General features: G+C 41.9%; 1 protein-coding gene across 1 annotated transcript in view; it reads left to right on the top strand.

Moving 5' to 3' along the window:
• Nucleotides 1-5,449: 5,449 nt before the first annotated feature.
• The window catches only part of Cep85l (centrosomal protein 85L), a 116,379-nt gene continuing 100,889 nt past the window's right edge, over nucleotides 5,450-20,939 (top strand). Inside the window, exon 1 of the mRNA XM_075945851.1 lies at nucleotides 5,450-5,809. Within this exon, the coding sequence (XP_075801966.1) occupies nucleotides 5,737-5,809 (73 nt within the window). The 5' untranslated portion in view covers nucleotides 5,450-5,736. The remainder of the gene's footprint in view (nucleotides 5,810-20,939) is intronic.

Here is a 20,939-nt window from a genome sequence, read left to right as displayed (position 1 = left end):
CGGGGACATCAAGGTCTTCGTTGAAGGAAATCAGAGGCACACCTTCAGTGGGATTATTAAGGGATTAATTTTTCCACCTCCGAAAGGTTGGAATTCTTTTCTCTTTTGCCTTCGTTCAAGTCTTTGCAGAGTGTGCGTGTTCTTTGCTTGTAAAACTTCCACTCCCTAACCCCTCCAAAACCTCAGCAACCCATTACCTTGTCTCCAGCCAATATTCTTGGATATGTTTCCCAAGTGCCCATACTGCTAAACTCCGCTTGCCTTCTCGTCTGCTCCCTCCCCCACTATCCTCACACAGTACCACAGAGTAATGTCCCTGCTGGGGAGCTTAGCATGACTGTACACAATACACAAGGATCCTATAATTAGGTTCTTCCTTCTCACATGGCATCTGAAGACTAGTCTTCTAATTTCTGTTTACATGTTAAAAAACACTTGGGAGAGCGTGGTCCCCAGAGTCACGTAGATCAGATCTAAAAGCTAGCTCTTTGATTCTATTTGGCCATGCCTAGCATCTCTGGGTCTTTCCCCTAATCTCTTAAATGGAGTTTATACTAGCTCCTCACGGCATATTATTTGAAGACTGTATGAAGTCTGTAGCTGCATTATTGAGATGTCTCAAATCACTGAAATTTATAATTAAAGATTTTTTTTTCCCTTCGGTAGATGCTGCTAACTATACTCAGGAGATAACCCCATTTGCCACTCAGAACATTTTGACCTAATTCTGTAAGGTTTTGGACATTTTGAGTTGTTAAATAATTCCCTTGTGAACTAGTGCAGGTCAGCTCAGAGGATGTGTGTGTGTCATGTGTATGTGTATAGTGTGAGTATAGTGTATGTGGTATGTGTGTGCAGTGTGTATGTATGTGTAAGTGTGTATTATGTGTATATGTTATGTAGTGTGTATCCAGTATGTGTGTATAAAGTATGTAATGTGTATATATATATAGTGTGTGTGTGTGTGTAGCATGTGCATGTCCAGCATGTGTATAATGTATGCAATGTGTGTATGTTTATAGTGTGTGTATTGTGTAACATATGCATATATATGTAGTGTGTCCAGTGTGTGTATAATGTATGCAATGTTTGTTTATATTTGTGTATAATGTGTGTGTGTGCATAGTGTATGTGTATGTAGTGTGTGTGTGTGTGAGAGAGAGAGACAGAGAGAGAGAGAGAGACAGAGTGTATAGTGAAGGCATGATTTGTTTTCTTGACCCCCACAATTTTATCCACTCTGTGTGTCCTCCATTATCTGAAAAAGAAGATGGGAAGGGAGGGTTGGACTCCTTAGAAACCATCAAGGTTGCTGTTTCTTTTTGCTGTAAGTGATCTCTCTGCTTTTCATAAGCTCAGTAACACGAGTTGGTGACTCCAAGTTCCTGAGACCAAGACACCAGGACAAACAGTTCCAGTAAACACTGATGTCCCTTGACTCTGTTGGCTGAAGCTTGCCTCTTCTCCCCTTCAGTAGCCCGAGCCCGGTGCCAGAGTTCTGTAGCTTACCTGCTCTCTCAGTGGACAGCACAGTTCAGCTTCAGCGCAAAAGCTGAGGAAGAATTCATTTCCTATACTTCCTCACGCCCCAAATGAGGCACTCTGGCTCTCTTGGTGGCCATACTACACAGTCACCTTCTGTCTTTCCTCCCTCTATTTTGGTAGTGCAGGTAGGCGATAGCCTCATGGGGAGCACAGGGAATCACAGCTTAGATGAAAGCTACCATTAACCCTGCCCTGGAGAGTTTGCTAAGTATTTCTCAATAGTACTTCACCATAATTCCTGAGCTGATTAGTAACCGCAAATGGGCAGGAAGAGACTGCGAGCAGTACTTTTCTCCACTTGGACACGTGTACGTAGGACACGATCCACGACCTATCTGGCCTATAACAATTAATGTTACCTTTTATCTTAGTGAGACGGAACAGTTTTATGTCTATGCTGCATGTTTCTATTACAAATGTGGGTCACAATGCAATACTCAAAATATTAAGCAATTAATCTCCGCAACAAATCTTCATGGTAGTCACTGTTACAATAGGTGAGGAAATTGAGGCACGTACCGGGTAAGCAACCCACTTGTCTTCTGGTTACTACTGGATTGAGGAATTCTGTGATTCAGGAACCAAATTAGATTTTCAAGTCCAGCTTGGAAAGTGTTCTTAACTGTTGTTATAACTGTTTAATTCTTATAACTGTTTAATTGTTGTGAAGGATCATCTGAGTCACACCAACACATACAAAATTGAATAACTTGTCATTTCTCTTGTGTGGGAAAGGGTGCACATTATAGTCACTGATATGCCCTTGATACACCAGGATTTTTTAGTTATAACGACTTTTAGATTTCATCATACATCTTTTTTCTAGCTATTGGTAATCTTTTTTGAGGAACTCTTTCAATTATTTTTTGATGGGAGTTTTTCTTATATATTATTCCTCTTGTTTTGATAGACTATATAGTAAATAAATGTATATTATAAATAAAAAACTATTGATATTTCCCACATTATGAGATTTTATTCTAATATTAAAAACCACCTTTAGCCATTATTATATTTTTCTTTAGTTTTCTTGTTGCTTATGCAAACTGATAAGTTTGAATCAGGAAAAAAATGTAAGAAAATTCAGTTGACTCAACCCAAGAATTCATATCAAATTTATGAATGTAACTTTTATTTTTCATTATTTGATGTGTATGTGTGTATGTTGGAGTGTATGTACGTGTGCCCTCTGTGTGCCGAGTCAGGAAGAGGATATCAGAACTAGAGTTATAAGTGATTATGAGCTGCCTCAGGTAGGTGTTGAAAATTGAACCCAGATCCTCTGGAAAACCAGTAAGTGCTCTTAACTGCTGAGTTATCTGAACAACCCCCAATAATGTCCTTATAAAGTATTTTTATGAATTCTTTGAGAATTTCATATAATGTATTTTGATTATATTTATCCCCCACTCTTCCTCCAACTCCTATCAGATATGCTCAATGTTTTTTTTTAAATTTTAAAACCAAGAGTTTTAGTTTTGTATTAAATAAATTTTCAGTATCTACCTACATCTTCTTTTCCTTCCTTCCTAGCTTCCTTCCTGCCTTCCTTCTCTCCCTCCCTCCTTTTTATTTTCCTAGATAGGACTTCTTTAGATAGTTCAGGCTAGCCTTAAACTCTTTTATGTTGTAATCCAGGCGCTCTTGATCCATTGATTTCCATCAAATACTGGGTTTACATGTATGCTACTATGCTTGGCCAAGATTTAATCATTTATATAAAAATAAACAATTGCATCCATCTCATTAGCACACAGATTGGTTTTAATCTTTAATAAATGGTAAAATTAAATGTGTACCAAATAATTAAAATTAGTTTATGATATAAGCAAACATTTGACTCGAATATCTATTTTGTATACCTGTACATCCAGGGTTGTGTGAAAATTTCTTGGACAATAACTGCGCAGTGATGGCACATGCCTTTAATCCAAGCACTCGGGAGGCAGAGGCAGGCAGATCTTGAGTTCAAGAGCAGCCTCTTCTACAGAGTGAGTTACAGGTCAGGCTCCAAAGCTATAGAGAAACCCTGTCTCAAAAAACAAAAAACCAACCAAACACACACAAAAAAACCACTTCTTTGCTGGGTGGTGGTGGTCGTGCAGGCCTTTAATCCCAGCCCTTGGGAGGCAGAGGCAGGTGGATCTCAGTGAGTTTGAGGTCAGTGTGGTCTACAGAGTAAGTTTCAGGATAGTAAGGACTGTCCCACAAAGGAACCCTGTCTCAAAAATCTAATGAAAAAATTCTTGGACAAAAGGGGTTGGGAGTTTAAGAATCCCTGAATTGGGCAGGTGGTGGTGGTACATGCCTTTAATTCCCAACCTCCATCCTCCATCTTTTCTTTTCCCTTACTCCTTCCTCTCTCTCTCTGTCTCTCTTCTCTCTCTTCTCTTTCTCTCTCTTCTCTCTCTCTTTTCTTTCTTCTCTCTTCTCCCTCTCCTCTTCTCTCCTCTCCTCCCCTCCCCTCCCCTCCCCCCCCTCTCTCTCTTAGAACGCACAAGGGCGGCTGAAGCAGGAGAATCAAGAGTTGGGGACAACCTGAGCTGCACATCTAGTTTCCAAAATTTGGGCGCTTTGTTAAACTATGAATCATGAAAAGATGAATATGTGGATATAGTATTTATAGTATTTTTACTTTAGTTGTTTTTTTTCCTTTTTGGGGGGAGGGTTCCAGACAGGGTTTCTCTTTGTAATATCCCTAGCTGTCCTGAAACTCACTTTGTAGACCAGGCTGGCCTAGAAGTCACAGAGATCTTGCCTGCCTCTGTTTCCTGGAGTGCTGGAAGTGCTGGGATTAAAGGCCTATACTACCACACATGGCTTTCATGATTTTCTTTGTGAAAATTTTAATAAATATTTTTAAACCCATCCTTTTCAAGGGTTATAACTAATGTGCTACTTACTTAAATCAGAAAAGAACCATCTCATTACCTTTTCATATTTCTGTCACATTTTAGCATCAAAGTCAGTTGACACTTGACAGACACCTCAGGATCTGGAGAACTAACTGCCAGTCTACAGGAAGGAGACCTAGATGTACAACCACAGTCTGCTGCCTTTCAACAAATGTGGTGAGTGATGGAATGAATATCCTTCCAAACTTAAACCTCACAAGTTTCAAATAGTAGGTTTTTGAGAAAAATATGTAAATATTTAAGTAAATATGAAGCTTTTGTTAGCAACTTCCACAATATGGAAAGGCATCTCTGGACTCAAAGTCTAAGGGACTTGAGCTCTGGTTTACTTTATTGATATGCTAAACGCAGAGCCTGCCTCCTGCCACAGCGGTTAACCAGTATTTATTTTGTATCTACATATTGGGGAGATCATATTGCCAACAAGAAGAATTTAAAGTGAATGCTGCATCCTTCTGTCTTTTCTCAGGATGTCTGCTCCTATGTAGGGTAGGAACTAAAGTGGAGCAGGGCTCCAAGATGTGGGAGGCAGGAACAACCTCTTTTCTAGTCCCACCGTGATCCATAGTTGGTGCTCTTGGAATGCATGCTGACAATTTAACATCTCATCTTCATTCTGAGTCAGATAGGGAGCCCCACCCTCACCCCATCTGGCCTCTTAATTTTAACTAGTGGTGATGAGTTGCGGGGACGACTCACACCTTCTATAAATCGTACCCCAGAAAGCGTGTATAGGAAGATAGGGCTTGGGGTCAATTTATGGCCCCTTTCTCGCTTGTAGGAAACAGGACGCAGAAGTCGGGAGGTACCAGAGCGGCCTCAGAGGTGATCACCCGCGTGCTGTGGGCGAAAGGTCTCAGGCTCACCAAGCCCGCCCCAGGTTCCGCCTTCGGGCTCCGCCCCCGGGCCCTCTAGCCCCGCCCCGAGGCTCTCCAGGCCCCGCCCCTCCCGGCCCGGCCCGCCTGGCTAGGCTTCTTGCGGGGCGGAGAGTGCTGAGAGGAGCCGCAGCTGCAGATCCGCTCGGAGCGTCGGAGCCTGGGCGCTGCCGGGGATCGCGCCTCCGTCACCGGGGAGCCGCTCGCTTCCCTGGCCCGGGCCTCAGCGCAGGTCGGCTGGGCCATGGCAGCCGCCGCGCTCCCGGGCCGTCGCTGAGCAGCCGTTAAGCCGCCCGCCCGGGTCCGGCCCGCGCCGCCGCGGCCCAGGCTTTGCTCAAGTTTCCGCCCAGAAGCCGAGGCGACCGCGGGCCGCGAGCTCCCGGCTCGCCCGCTCGCCCGCTATGTGGGGCCGTTTCCTGGCCCCGGAGGCTGGCGGCCGGGACAGCCCCGGCGGGTCCCGCAGCTTCCCTGCGGGTAAGGGGGACGGCGGGCGGGTAGGGTGGCGGCCGCCGGGGTGCGTCGGGAGCCCTCGCCCTTGGGCCTGCGACCCCCGCAGGGTGACAACTCGACCCTTCTGGGCCGCTCTGCCGGGCTTTGTTGTCTCTCGTGTGGTGCGTGGCTGCCCCACGCGGGACGCGGGCGGGAAGGTCGCTGCGGTGTCGCCCGCAGCCGCTGGTCCAGGGACGCTGCTGGGGACGTGGTCGCCGGCAGCAGCCCCGGGGGTTCCGCAGCTCTTAGAAAGCGGGTCGCGCGGCTGCCAGTTGCCTCCTGAGTCTCATCAGAACCCAACCACCTTTGAGCTGCGGGGTCAGGGAAACTGGGGTTTGCGGCGCTTTGCGTGGGTGGAGGGGACTGTTAGAATCGGACAAGCATATCATGCCTGCATCACCCAGAAGTTGTGTAGGAATCTTCTAACCTGGAATAGGAAAAGAAGGCTTAGCTTGACCATGACAAGTTATCTAACCATGACAGTCCTTAAGGGCACTTTAATCTTAACTGAGTTTGGATCTCTTTGAAAAGAGACAATCCCCCACCTCCAAACACTCAAGAGAAAGGGCCACATACCTGTATGCAAAATTTCTCTTAGAAATTTAGATATTTTTGGGTACCCGTCTTTAGTAACTCTGGTCTAGAAGTGTTTGAACTTGACTTGTGTAACTTAGAGACAGTTTACCCTTTTCCAAGTTCTGTAGACATATTTGGTAGGGGTCCTTTTGTGATGGTCTCTGCTTTTTAGGAGGTACCAGGCAGGCACATTGCTACTGAAGTTTCAAACAATGGAATTCTGTGGTAGTTGAGATTCAAAACGATCTGTTGTGGTCATTCCCACAAAATTATTTTTGTTGCTACTTCATAACTATAATTTTGCTACTATCATGAATCATAATGTAAATATTTGATATGGAGACTATCTGATACATGAGCTCCTGAAGGGGTCGCGGCCCACAGGTTGAGAACCACTGGTTTAGACACATGTGACATACATACATACACACCAGGTTTGAATTTATTCTTTTACATTTTAGACCCATACTAGTTTTAGAAGTAATGGAGATTGGGCTAGTTGTGAAATTGGTAAAAAAAAATATATGCACGGAATTACTTTCTAAAATATTTGCTGTTTGTCATGGAGAGAGCAGTTCAGAGGTTTCTGATGCTTACCCAGTTGTCGCAGGTTCTGGCATCTAAGTGGCTTTAGTGATGGAGAAGATACTCATTTTCCCTGGGGGCCAGAAAGAGTGGTTTCCATTTATTCATATGTGTCAGAAGCCATCTGTGGTGCCTTTGTAACCTAACCTCTAAAACCTTCCTGGTGGTAATGGCGGGTGTTGAAAGTGTACCACAGTACATATGCATCGGGTCCATATCCATTGTTTTCTTCTGAGAAAGCATCTTAGAATTAGAAGTTAAGTAACTGGAAGACTTTGATGGTACAGTGCAGGATTTAGACTTTTATGATTTGTAGTATACAGAGAAAGAAAGTACTTTAAAATTTTCCTCAGATTTAAAGGATTTGGACAGTGTGTATCCTTGTAAACAGAGTTCCTTCTTGTGTTGACAGCAATAAGCCATAAATTGTGACGTTTCTTTTCAGTGAGATAATGACAATTTTCAGATTATATACTGACAGTGGATTACTTTTATAGTAGTGGTGATGTAATTATCTTCTCCTGGAGCCAATATACATAGTTAATTATTTAAAATTATTTTTTTTATAAGTTATTCTGAAGTGTGGTATCTCTAGCAGATGATCCCAGTGAAAGTCAAGATAACTTATGGGCTGATTCAGGTGTCATGTAAAGCTTTTTCCCTAAGAATATGAAGAAAATGTGTTTCTCTCTCTCTTCTTCCTTCTCCTCCTTCTCCTCCTCCTCTTCTTCCTCTTCCTCCTCCTCCTCCTACTCCTCTTCCTCCTCCTCCTCTTCCTCCTCTTCCTCTTTCTACTACTACTACTACTACTACTTCTTCTGAGAGAGGCTCTCATGTAGCCCAGGCTGGCCTTTGACATGAAATTGCAGTGAAGCCAAGACAGGCTTTGAGCTGCTGATCCTGCCAACAACTGCTGGGGATCACAGGCTTGTGACATCTGCCAACCCAATCTTCTGATGGAGTTTATTGGCAATCTGATGGATTCTGAGACAGTAAATAGTTTTTGATATTAAAAAGACTGTTTGCATGGAAGAAGTGATTTCTGGGTGTTCTGAGCAACTAGGTAACTGATGACGGGAAAGCAAAGGTAATGAAATGTCAGCTTTCTGCAGTGGAGAGGACACTGCTGCTGCTGCATGAGATGGAGTAACACATGGGAGCAGTAGGCACACTTTAGAAAACACGTGCGTGTGTTTTTCCTTCTGGATTTCATTGTGTCCTTTCCTTATTCAGTTTCCCAGGTTTATGGCTAACCATGTTCTAAAAAAGCTAAAATGAAAATTTTCTTACATTTCCATGCAAGTTTACATACACATCAATACAGCTAGAAGGCTACTCTAAAATAGGATAAGTTGTGTGTCTTTTCGCACTTGAATGTGTTCGAAATCTTTCTTTTTCAGGATGTATACTATCAGAATTGGTTGAAAGATGATATATTTTCCTTAGGCTTTTGAAATCTAGAATCATGCAGTGATATTTGGAGTACTTCTAGTTACAGTGGCTATGTTCTTTGAAATAGGTCACACACATACACACACAGTTTTATTTTGTTTGAGACAGGGTCTAAATATGTAACCTAGGTTGGTGTCAAATTTACAGAAATCCTCCTACTTCAGCCTCCATGTTCCGAGATTACAGATATGGGTCACTGTTGCTAGTTTTATAAGTCATATTTAAAGTCTTTTGGGGTAGAGGTTGGGTGACGGTGGCACACACCTTTAATCCCAGCACTAGGGAGGCAGAGACAGGTGGATCTTGTGAATTTGAAACCAGCCTGGTCTACAAAAGTTAGTTCCAGGACAGGCACCAAGGTACCAAAGCTACACAGAGAAACCCTCGAAAAACCAAAAAAAAAAAAAAAAAAAAAAAGAAAGCATTTTAGGGTAGAATGTTATGCTTTTAAAACACGCTAAAAACATTACAGTTAACACTTGCATGGTATCACTTGCGAGCTTTAAGTTTGCGTCTTCATAGTCGGTATGTCACTTACAAGCTCTTAGTGATGTCATAATGTAGTGGTCATGTCTAGTAAGTAAACAAATGGTGTTTCGGCTATGGTTCTGAGTTAGCTGGCCCTAAGAGCACTCTGGTAACAATGAAAGGTAACAGCTCTGTCAACTAAGCTCCATTGGACTGCTCTTTCCTAGTAGTAGTCATTGAGGGGAGGGGTGAATCACAACTCACCAGTGAGTGATGGCTTTTATGAAAGGAGCTTGATTAGTAATTGGAATTTGATCACAGCTTGACTTGACTGAACTGCTTGCTATATTAATCTGAAGCCAGAAAATAAATGGTGAGTTGAGCTGATGACACTTATTGTTGTAAAGTTTTATATATATATTATGAACAGGAAGATATTAGTTACAGTTTCTCTGTCTATAAGAAATATGTGTCTTGAGAAGATAATGAAGACTTGCAGTCTCTTAGAAACTGCTTTATTGAATTATAGCTTAATTAGTTCCCACAAACTGTTCATTAAATAAGAAGGATGTGATCACCCAGGTAACATGTGAGCCCCAACATATTAACTGCTATTACTGCTTTAGGGATTTTAATATTTTATGCTTTAATCTTTAAAAATATTCAGAGGAGAGCAGTTTATTGTGGAAGGTCACTAATTAAGACTAGAAGTACTGGATATGGTGCTGCCTGCCTGTAATCTCAACACTGATTTACATAGCGAGTTCAGACTGGCCAGGACTACATAGTGAGACCCTGTCTCAAGAAATCCAAAACCAAACCAAAACAAACAAAATCCATGCTCAACCACCACCCCATACAAGAAGAATAGGAATGACTAGCATAATAGTAACAACACCAAATTGCTTTTTTAACTTTTATTTTGACTATTTTTATTTAATTGATGTAGTGAATTGTTGCTACCTAGTATAGTGCTTTCCACATAAGTACATGTCTTTGTTATTAAACATTACCCATATGCCAAACTTTGTACTAGACATGGTGCTATACTGTTGCAGAACATGAAGGTCCTTGCTATAAAGGAGCTTACATTCTCCTGCCAAGGAGATGGGCAGTAAGTAATACATAAGAAGCTAGTTCAGCTGGTATTGCTGACAAGGAAGGAAGCCAGCAGAATGACTTTGGGTAGCTTGGTCAGGCAAGGCTTCTTCCAGGAGGCTGTGCTGAGAGCTGAAGGTGCTTCACAGGAAAAGAGGCGTGTGGGCTCCAGGATGGGGCCTGGGTGGTTGCAGCACTGTCAGAACCCGAGCAGTCCTGAGCTTAGCAGAGATGATGTGTGATGGGGAAGGCCTGATAGTAGTCTAGGACTTTTTAACTTTTTAAGGAGTCTGGTTTATTTTCTTTTCTTTTTCTTTTTTTTTTTGAGACAATGTCTCATTATGTATCCTTGGCTGGTCTACTTGCTATGTGAACAGGCTAACCTCAGACCTCTGCCTGTCTCTCCTTCCCCAGGATTCAAAGACACGGGCCACCACTCTGGGCTGGATTTCATGTGAACGGAAGTAAGGGTGAAGGACTGTTCATGCTTTTACTTAGCGCTTGAAGCAGAGGTTGTTTTGTGTACTAGGGACACATAATAAACAGCTGTTGACCGAGTTTTCTGTTTGTTGACAGAGGTTTCTGTCCTGCTCGGTTCCCGTAGTCATTAAGTCCCAAAGAAATCATACAGAGGTCTACATTAATTATAAATTGATTGGCCTAGTAGCCCAGGCTTCTTATTAGCTATTATAACTTATATTAGCCCAAAAGTCTTGTCTGTGTTAGCCACATGGCTTGGTACCTTTTCAGGCAAGGCAGTCAGTCACATCTTCCTTCTTCTGTGGCTGGGTCACTACTACAGACTGAAACTTCCCTCTTTCCAGAATTCTCGATGCCCCGCCTCTACTTCCTGCCTGGTTGCCCCACCTCTACTTCCTGCCTAGCTACTGGTCAATCAGTGTTTATTAAACAAGTATGAGAAACAAATCTTTGTCCCACAGCAAACATCCACTCTTGTTGTTTATGAATCACTTGTTGATTGTGTAGGGGAAGAAATTGTAAAGAGGTAGAGGCAAGAATAGCAGTAGAAAGCCAATTTTTATACATTGCTGTTCTGGTGAGAGATGATTTGGAGTAGGGCAGTTAGATGGGGTTGTGAGAGAAGAGAAATGTTTAGACTATTTGTGTGAAATAAAGCTAATAGGATTTGCAGATAGTTTGGAGGTGGCAAACATGGGGCAGGAATCAAAGGTAATTATAATGGCATGTGGTCCCCCTTTTCTGCCATGGGAACTGTTGGAGGTGGGAGGAGTATAGGGAATGCCACATGTGAAGTCTGAGGACCATTTTAGAGTTTGGGTGAGAAGTTGAGTGGAAACATAGACCACTGTGGAGATCACTGGATCTGGGGAGATAGGAGTTTCCTGTGTGTGTGTAAATGGTATTGGTTATGGGAGCTGGATGGGTCCCATGGAAAGATACGAGTGCATATAGAGGAGACATCAGAGGTCTGGACTCCGGGACGCCAGTTTTCCTGATCTAGTAGGGAAAGAGGAGTGTCCAAAGTAATGAAGCAGGAGCAACCAGGGAAGTATAGGAGTAAAACCAGAAGAATGTGATGCTTGATCATTAAAGTCTCATACATCTAAGAGGTCATATCTGACAGGTCAGAAGAAAATGGCTGAATGCTACTAATCACAGTGAAGGATTTAAAAAATACCTAAAGTGGCAGAAATTGGATAGTTCATTTCGCTGCATAAAATTGATACATAGTGGTCAAATAATGTTGGAGTACTTAAGGTAGAGCCACTGCCTCTTTGGGCTTGTCTGTGACCTCCAGTTTTTAGAGAAGTATCCTGAATTTTCCTAGGACAAAAGAGTTTCTTGGGATGGATGCTTTGATTGACTGATGTTTCTCAGATCATCTGCCTGGTGTTAACAGTGTTCTCTTCCATCAGAATAGGAGATCCTCCCTCCCTCCCTTTCTCCCTCCTTCCCTCTCTCCTTTCCCTTTTTTCTTTTTTTATTTGAATAAGGTTTTGCTATGTAGCTTTTGCTGGCATAGAACTTACTATATAGACTGAACTAGCCTGGAACTCAGTGATCTGCTTGCCTGCCAAGTGCTGGGTTTAAATGTGTGCACCATCACACAGGCTTTGATGTTACTTTTATCTCATGCTTTTATTAACTGTTGTCTGGACAGATACTCTCATTTGATTTTTCCCTATGATTTGTTAGAGATTTACTAGGTAGTGCCAACATTCAAATCACTGCTTGGCCAATCACTTAAGTGTATTGCTAGCTAGCTCTTACATCTAGAATGAACCCATCTCCATTATTTTATAATTTATTTTGATGCTTGTGACCTACTGGCAAGGTTTCAACATGTCTGTCTCTGGCGGTGGCTCCATGGCTTCTCTCCGACTCCACCCCAGTTTAGTTTGCCCACCTAGCTAAGTTCTGCCCTGCTATAGGTCCAAAGCAGTTTCTTTATTCATTAATGGTAATCACAGCACACAGAGGGGACTCCCTCGTTGTTGTAGGCTCTCAACTGAACTGCAGCTTTTAGTTATCCTTAGAAGTGGACTATGTATCCTGTTAAAGTTTCTACCAGTTGGATGTGTTGTTTTGTAAAAGTAAAGATCATGTGCCTGCCTGTCCGCCTTAAGAATCACACCTGTGGCAGCATTGCACTGGCTCTGAAGAATCACACCTGTGGCAGTGCTGCACTGGCTCTAAAGAATCACACCTGTGGCAGTGCTGCACTGGCTCTAAAGAATCACACCTGTGGCAGTGCTGCACTGGCTATGGAGAATCACACCTGTGGCAGTGCTGCACTGGCTCTGAAGAATCACACCTGTGGCAGTGCTGCACTGGCTCTGAAGAATCACACCTGTGGCAGTGCTGCACTGACTCTAAAGAATCACACCTGTGGCAGTGCTGCACTGGCTCTGAAGAATCACACCTGTGGCAGTGCTGCACTGACTCTAAAGAATCACACCTGTGGCAGTGCTGCACTGGCTATGAAGAATCACACCTGTGGCAGTGCTGCACTGGCTCTGAAGAATCACACCTGTGGCAGCATTGCACTGGCTCTGAAGAATCACACCTGTGGCAGTGCTGCACTGACTCTAAAGAATCACACCTGTGGCAGTGCTGCACTGGCTATGAAGAATCACACCTGTGGCAGTGCTGCACTGGTTCTGAAGAATCACACCTGTGGCAGTGCTGCACTGGCTCTGAAGAATCACACCTGTGGCAGTGCTGCACTGGCTCTGAAGAATCACACCTGTGGCAGTGCTGCACTGACTCTAAAGAATCACACCTGTGGCAGTGCTGCACTGACTCTAAAGAATCACACCTGTGGCAGTGCTGCACTGGCTATGAAGAATCACACCTGTGGCAGTGCTGCACTGGCTCTAAAGAATCACACCTGTGGCAGTGCTGCACTGGCTATGAAGAATCACACCTGTGGCAGTGCTGCACTGGCTCTGAAGAATCATACCTGTGGCAGTGCTGCACTGGCTCTGAAGAATCACACCTGTGGCAGTGCTGCACTGACTCTAAAGAATCACACCTGTGGCAGTGCTGCACTGACTCTAAAGAATCACACCTGTGGCAGTGCTGCACTGGCTATGAAGAATCACACCTGTGGCAGCATTGCACTGGCTCTAAAGAATCACATCTGTGGCAGCATTGCACTGGCTCTAAAGAATCACACCTGTGGCAGCATTGCACTGGCTCTGAAGAATCACACCTGTGGCAGTGCTGCACTGACTCTAAAGAATCACACCTGTGGCAGTGTTGCACTGGCTCTAATGCCCTTCTAAAGTTTTCTTGTCACTGCAGAAACTCACTTCTTAGCTGAATAACATTAAAGATAGCTTCACTGGAAAGTGAATGCTTAAATTTGGGGAACTGAAAAATTATAGATATTTATGTTTTCTCAGAATTTAAGTTTTGATTTATTTCTGCATTTAGATTTATTACCCGTAGTACTTATGTTACTAAGTATTAGAAAATTAAGAATTATTGAGGAATAGTTTGCCTACACTTTCAGTGTAGACTACATATAATAAAGGTAGCCTTCATAGCACTTTTTGTTTGAGCAGTTGTTTAGGAAAGTTGCTTTTGGTGTTTACTTTCTTCTTTAGACAGACATAACTTGCTGTCATAAGAGTGCTTTCTGTATGAGGTGGTGCTGTGAAATGCTGTCTAAGACAAGGGCAAGCTAGTGGAGCCCCACTGCTGTGCTCCCTTACACGTGGGTGTTTTCATTGGCAGCCTCTCAGGGATTTCCAGTTCCTGACAGAGCAGAGGCTATGAGAAAATGTACATGGTTCTGATTCTGCATAGTTGCCGAAATACCTGTTGAAATATGTGTTTTCACATAACCAGACAGTAGTGGCCTTCCTGTCTGTACACTGATATCAACTGCAGGTAGTATTTTCATAGAAGAGTTAGTCATATCTGTGTTGGTTGGTAAGGGTACTTGCTTTTTGTAAGAAAACTTGATGAGGACTTGTTTGAATTCATAATTTTTTTATGAAAGGCAAACTGTTATCTGATTATTTTTAAATAGAGATATTTAACAGCCTAGACCAACTTTAAGACTCTAATAATAGAATTGAAAATAAGGAAATTCATAATCATATTCAAAGCATCTGCTTTTGTAGTACCTTTTGTGGTCATGTTTTAAAAATTATTTGCACTACTTATTTATAAGAAACTTTTAGCCTTTTCATATTTACATTTTATTAATTGTGGTGGTTTGAATGACAATAATCCCTTCCCATAGACTCATAAGGAATGGCTTTATTGGAGGAATAGGTGTGGCCTTGTTGGAGGAAGTATGTCACTGAGGGTGGGCTTTAAGGTTTCGGATGCTCACGCCAGGCTCAGTGTGTCTCTTCCTGTGTCTGTGGATGTAGATGTAGAACTCAAGATTATCCTTCTCCAGTACCATGTCTGTCTGGTATCTCTATACTTCCTACCATGACAACAATGAACTAAACCTCTGAAACTGTAAGCCAGTCCCAATTAAGTGATTTCCTTTACAAATGTTGCCATGGTCATGGCAATAAAAACCCTAAGACATTCATAGAAACTTTATTTTAATCAGTTAAACAATAAATTATTTTTTTGTTTTATGAGACAGGGCTTTCATGGAGCTCACTCTGTCTCAAGCCTCACGATGTAACTGAGGCTGCTCTTAAAGTCCTGATCGTCCCATCTCCATCTTCTAAGTAGAAGATTACAGGAGTGTGTCACCCCCGTTCTTGACTTTTAAGTTTCCTTTTTAATTGGGAAAATGCACACATATATCAACATATTTTGACCTAATAGATTCTGCAGAAAGATTTAATCGTGCTAATTAACATTCTCAACTTTTTGTAATGATACTGTCAAAAATACTAGCATATTTTGATATATATATATATTATTAACTCATCACTATGAAGAACAAAAAGTCCAATGCTAACTTTTCCAGTTTAAATGAAACTTTGTGACTTTGATCAGTATTAACCTTTCTCTGTCCTCTTCCACCTTCATATTTAGAAAGCCACATCTACTAGTTACTGATTACTTAGACATTGATCTAAATTTTACATGCAAGGAAGCCAGTTAACTCCCGGCTAATTAGATTTTAATGTACTATCTGACTAGCTAATGTATTTATATGAACATACCACTTACTAATTGGATGCTGCTCCTTTTATCTTAACTGAGTAAAGACCCATCTTCAAAGACTAATGTAATTCCCATTTTGAAACTGATCTTGTTTTACTTTTTTCTTTGGCCTAGAATTTGACCTCCAGTCACAGTTCCTGTCTGTACTGATCTTTTGATCTCTTTGTGATTGGAGGAACACAGCCTCTTAATGACCCTCCCCTCTTTGCCTGTTTTTTTTTTGTTGTTGTTGTTATTTTGTTTTGTTTTGGGGCAGTTTTAAAGATACTTGTTTTTTATGTATATGTATGCAGGTATATGCATATGAGTTCATGTTTTGGGGGAGGTCAGAAGCATGGGGTTCTCTGGAGTTAGAGAAGACTGAGCTGCCTGATGACAGGTGCTGGGAAATGAACTTGGGTCTTTTGCAAGAACAGCAAGGGCTTTTAACTCTTAAGCCCTCATAAATATTTAAAAAATATATTTTGCATTAATTCTTTGACTATTTCATATATGCTGTGATATATTTTGATCATATTTTCCCGTTTCCTTAACTCCTCCCAGATCCAGTGTCTAGCTCCCCTACCACCTTCCCACACTTTCCTTCCAACTTGGCTTCTCTTCTTTTTAAAAGTAGTTCACTGAGTCCTATTTGTGCTGCCTGTTTGGGTGTGGGGCTCTTTACTGGGACAGGGTTGACCTGTGAGTATCCACACCCTAAGAAAAACTTACTTTCCCTCCCTATATTAAGAATATTTTCTATATCGTTTAGTGCTTTTTTGTGTGTGAGAGACGTTTTATGTTTTTTGACCTATTTGAGACCGCTTTCTCATAATTTTTAAGAATTTTGACCATCAAATCGCTATTTTTTTAAAGTACTTTTTAAAAAGTGCTTTGACAAATATTTACTGGTTTTTAAATAGATATATAAATGCATACTAGGTCAAGGGATAGTCGAAAATATCTTGGACTTTAAAATAAACAGAACTTCCTAACAAAGTTCTTGTTTTAATCCTTCTTCTAAAGGGAAGGATATTTTTGTAGGTCTAATTGTAAGGCTTCCAAAATTCTAATTTTATTCAGTGAACATTTATTGGATATCCAGCTCACAATGACTTCATTTGTTGACACTCTGCCTGAGTGCAGAACTCCCAGGCTAGTTGGGGACACTGAGATAAAAAGTTTGTTCTTCACTTTCCAGTTTGAAGTAGAAGAAAGTCATGTGTGAGAGTTAATACTCGCCAGTTAATGCTGTGAGAGAATTTAAAGTGCAGTTTGGGATGAACAAAGCAGTAGTCATTCAATGCTAGTGGAAGAACCGGGAGGAAAGAGCAAGTAAGTTACAAGAGAGAAGGGAAAAGCAGTTGCAATTAGAGAATAGGCCCCTCTGTGTGGGGAAGAGGTAAGGTGCCTGGCTGTTGTGTTTGGTTGGGGAGCTCGATGGTGAGGAGGGCTGGAGCTGCAGAGTGTGAGCCTGAGATGTCCAGCTGGTGAAGAATTCCCAATCAGAGTTTGAGTTTTCTTGCTGTGCCATCAGGAACCCGTAGGTTGTGTCAGCAGGAGCACGACACAGACGCTCCTGGCTCTGAAGTTCTTTTTGATAGATGTGGAGTGGCTGCTTTGACAGTTATTCCAGTAGGAGTGGAGCTTTCTGGGACTGATTACTTACTGCTTTCAAGCTGCGCAGTGGGATCTGTGACAGCAGTGGAGGTGCCTTTCAGAAACCATGACGAGTTCGGGGTGGGGGTGGTTGGCTGTATGGGTTATTCCGGGGCCTTGTTCTTCGACCTGTGCATACCTGAATTTCTGTCACATCAACTGAAGATTTAAGGGAGTTGGAGATTTAAGGGAGCTGCCTGAAGCTTGGGACAGAGTATTTCTATTTTTTAATTTTTAAAAAACAATTTAGTTTTTAAAATGTAAGATATTTATGCTTAAAATGTAAGATATTTATGCTTTTGTGGTGTAAGGATTAGTGCAATTTGGTATTTTCTGTTTTGCTCTATTTTTTAAAAAAATATTGTTGTCTAAATTGATTTTAAGACCCATTAATGGCTAGCAACTTATATTTTGAAAAGCACTGCTGGGTGGTGGTGGTGCACGCCTTTAATCCCAGCATTGGAAGGCAGAGGCAGGTGGATCTCTGTGAGTTCGAGGCCTGGTCTACAATAGCTAGTTCCAGAACAGGGTCTAAAACTACAGCGAAACCCTGTCTCAAACAAAAAAAAAAAAAAAGAAAAGAAAAGAAAAAAAATACTGTGGTGGAGGTAGAAGCAGGAGGATTAAGAATTCAAAGAGCTCAAGGCCATTCTCAGATGCATAGAAAGTTCCAAGCCAGCCTTGGCTAGTGAGGCATCCATCTCCCCCCCCCCCCAAAGATTGTAATTTATTTTAGATTTGTGCTGCACATCCAGCTTTTAATGAAAACTTGTCTGCCTGCTTTATCATGTGGTGTGTTTGTTTTCTATGGCTTAGTGTTGCCATCAGTTGAGGAGTAATGTCTCTGTCACCCTAAGTGCAGTTATAGGTGTGCTTATACTTCATGGAAGACTTGGTGCAGACACAGCTGTGCTTCAGACACACGCAGAAAATCACATACAGCAGGAGGCTGTTCTGCTGCCCAGCATCTTGTGTTTCTTTGGGAGAAATGCTAGTGTTTTGTCTTATCCCCAGGCATTCCCAGGAGGTGAAACTAGTATTGGAAAATGAATCATAAAGTCTTCTATTCCAGTGTGTGGGGTCATTAGTTTTAATATCCTTGGAGCAGTGTTTGTGAGAGAGGAGTCAGAATGCCCCAGAGAGCCTCTATAGTCTGTCTCTGCCTAGCCACTGCTGCGCCCTCAGGTGTGGGTTATATCGGGTTTAGTGTGGCTGCTGGGAACTGAATTAAGGCCCACATGCTACGGAGCAAGTACTTTACTGACTGAACTGTCTCCTCAGTCCTTAATTTTTTCCATCTTTTGTTTCCAGGTTATTTTGTGTGTATTCATGTACAGTTTGTATTTTTAACAATTTAACGATATATAAAATGTATCTTTATCATGTCCCCCTTCATCTCTCTCTCCCACTTCTCCCCAATACTCCCCTAACATGGGCCTCTCTCCCCTTCATGTCATCTTCCTTTTTGTTTCATAACCCAGTGAGTTCAATTTGTGCTACTAACCTGCACATGGACAACCGACCACTGGCCACATCGCAAAGAGAAATGTCTTCTCATCTCTCAGTAGCCATCAATTGCCAATAGCTCCTCAGCTCTCAGCTAGGGTGGAGTCTCATGATCCTCCCCACCCCCACCCATTGCCCATATATAGAATTTTTGGTTGGTATTCTGGTCTTCTGCAGGTAACTCCAGCTTCTGTGAGCTCGAGACTGCAGTGATGATGCTGTGGCTGGAAACCAGCCTTTCACCAATCCTGTATTTCTAAACATTTGAATTTCAGTAGTTTATGTTATGATATAATTCATTTATTCCCTTTCTAGGAGAGAATATCCTAAGACATTAGTTAAGTAGCCTTTAAATGACTAAGTTATTAGTCATATTAGTGGTGAGCATTTTAAGAAATAAGACTTTTTAAAAATAATCTAGGTTAAACTGTAGTGATTCAAAATAAAATAAAAGTGTGGAAGTCAGAGCAGTTACCGGCAGTCTTGGTATCTAGAGAAAATTCCCAGCAGTGTTTGCGTGAGTTTCTTCCTAGTCCTCCGTGTTTTCTTCATTTGTTGCCACCATCAGACTGAAGTAAGGACTGGGACCAGTGGCCTTTGTGCAAACTGTTTTCCTGCCTTGGGGAATAGTCATAGAGATTGGTGACTGTGATGTGATGTGAGATCTGAGTTCAGAGAATTCCCAGACAGGGTGAAACCTGAGGTTGTGAGTTTCCTTTGTATCAAGTTCATCCTATTTAAATTGACGACGTAAGCATTTTAGATCCTTAGTGCCAGTATTGTTTGTTTTACATTTATTTCCCTATTTATTGTGTGTGCATTTGTATGTGTGTGAGTACTTCCTAACCAGGGCAGGTGTGGAAGCCAGAGGATGACTTAGGAGAGTTGGTTCTCCTTCTACCATGTGGGTTCTGGGATCTGGGGGACCAAACTCGGGGTCAGGTGTCCTGGCAAGCACCTTTCCTTGCTAAACCGTCTGGTCCCCTGAATTATTTTAATAGTCAAAGTTCTGTTCCTTTTGTCCTTTCATTAATTGGAAATAGTTTTTAAGGAACTGTTTTTTGTCTGGAGGTCCACTTTTCCAGATTTTAGAATTTACACATTCCTATTTATTCTTTTAAAGTGCTTTTTGTTTGGTTTTTGATACAATTTCTTTGTATACCCCAGGCTGACCTGGAACTTACTAACTTGTCTTCCGATCCTCCTGCTAGGATCATACTATGCCCATGCCATCCTCCTCTTTCTCCTCCTCCTCTTTCTCCTCCTCCTCCTCCTCTTCTTTTTCTTTTAAATACAGTTTTTTTTTCTCTGTGTGTAACAGAGAAACAGTTCTGGCTGTCCTGGAACTAGCTCTTGTAGATCAGACTGACCTCTAACTCACAGAGATCCACCTGCCTCTGTCTCCTTAGTGCTGGGATTAAAGGTTTGTGTCACCACCACCTGGCTCTTTTTTTTTTAATGTACACATTAACACTGTCTTTAGGATATATTGTTCTTTGTTCCAATATTTTGGCTAAGTTGGCTTTTGGATTTCACATTAATTATTTATCAGTGAGCCTGGATTTTTTTTAATAATTTCTCTTTAATCTGTGTATTTCTTAGATTTATATTTCTCTTTTATCCATTTTTTTTTAATTTTTTGAGGGGATGTTGAAGTTTATTTACACTCTTTATAATGACAGTTAGTTAAAAGTTGATGACTTCGTCCACATCATAGTGGCATGTTTTTGTGTTTGAATAAAAGTCAGAAGTAGAGTTTAGGAAGTTAGAAATTATGAAGCCGTTTCACTGAACAACTAATTCAGGAGGTTCTTCTACACTGAATGCCCCTAATACGTGATGACTGGACCTAACATAAGGATGGTGCACATGTAGGGGAGACTGCCTTCAAGGATGGTCTTTCTCTCTTCTGGTGGCAGGCAGCTTGTGCTGGAGCTCAGACAGCTGTCTTCTCATGGGCACACATAATGATCCTCTGCAGTGTGTGGTGTCACTGAGCATGCTTATTTGGCAGGAATACTGAAATTCATTCATGACTTGTGACATTTTAAATTTATAACGGGCTTATCAGGATATAGTCCATTTAAATCAATTAACACCTGTATTCTTTTGTGATTGAAAGACAGAAGTTAAGAGTTTCTAGAAATGAGGGTGGAATGTT

The sequence above is a fragment of the Microtus pennsylvanicus genome, chromosome 1 (genome assembly GCF_037038515.1).
Source record: "Microtus pennsylvanicus isolate mMicPen1 chromosome 1, mMicPen1.hap1, whole genome shotgun sequence".
NCBI lineage: Eukaryota > Metazoa > Chordata > Mammalia > Rodentia > Cricetidae > Microtus > Microtus pennsylvanicus.
This window is presented reverse-complemented; position numbering and strand designations above follow the sequence as displayed.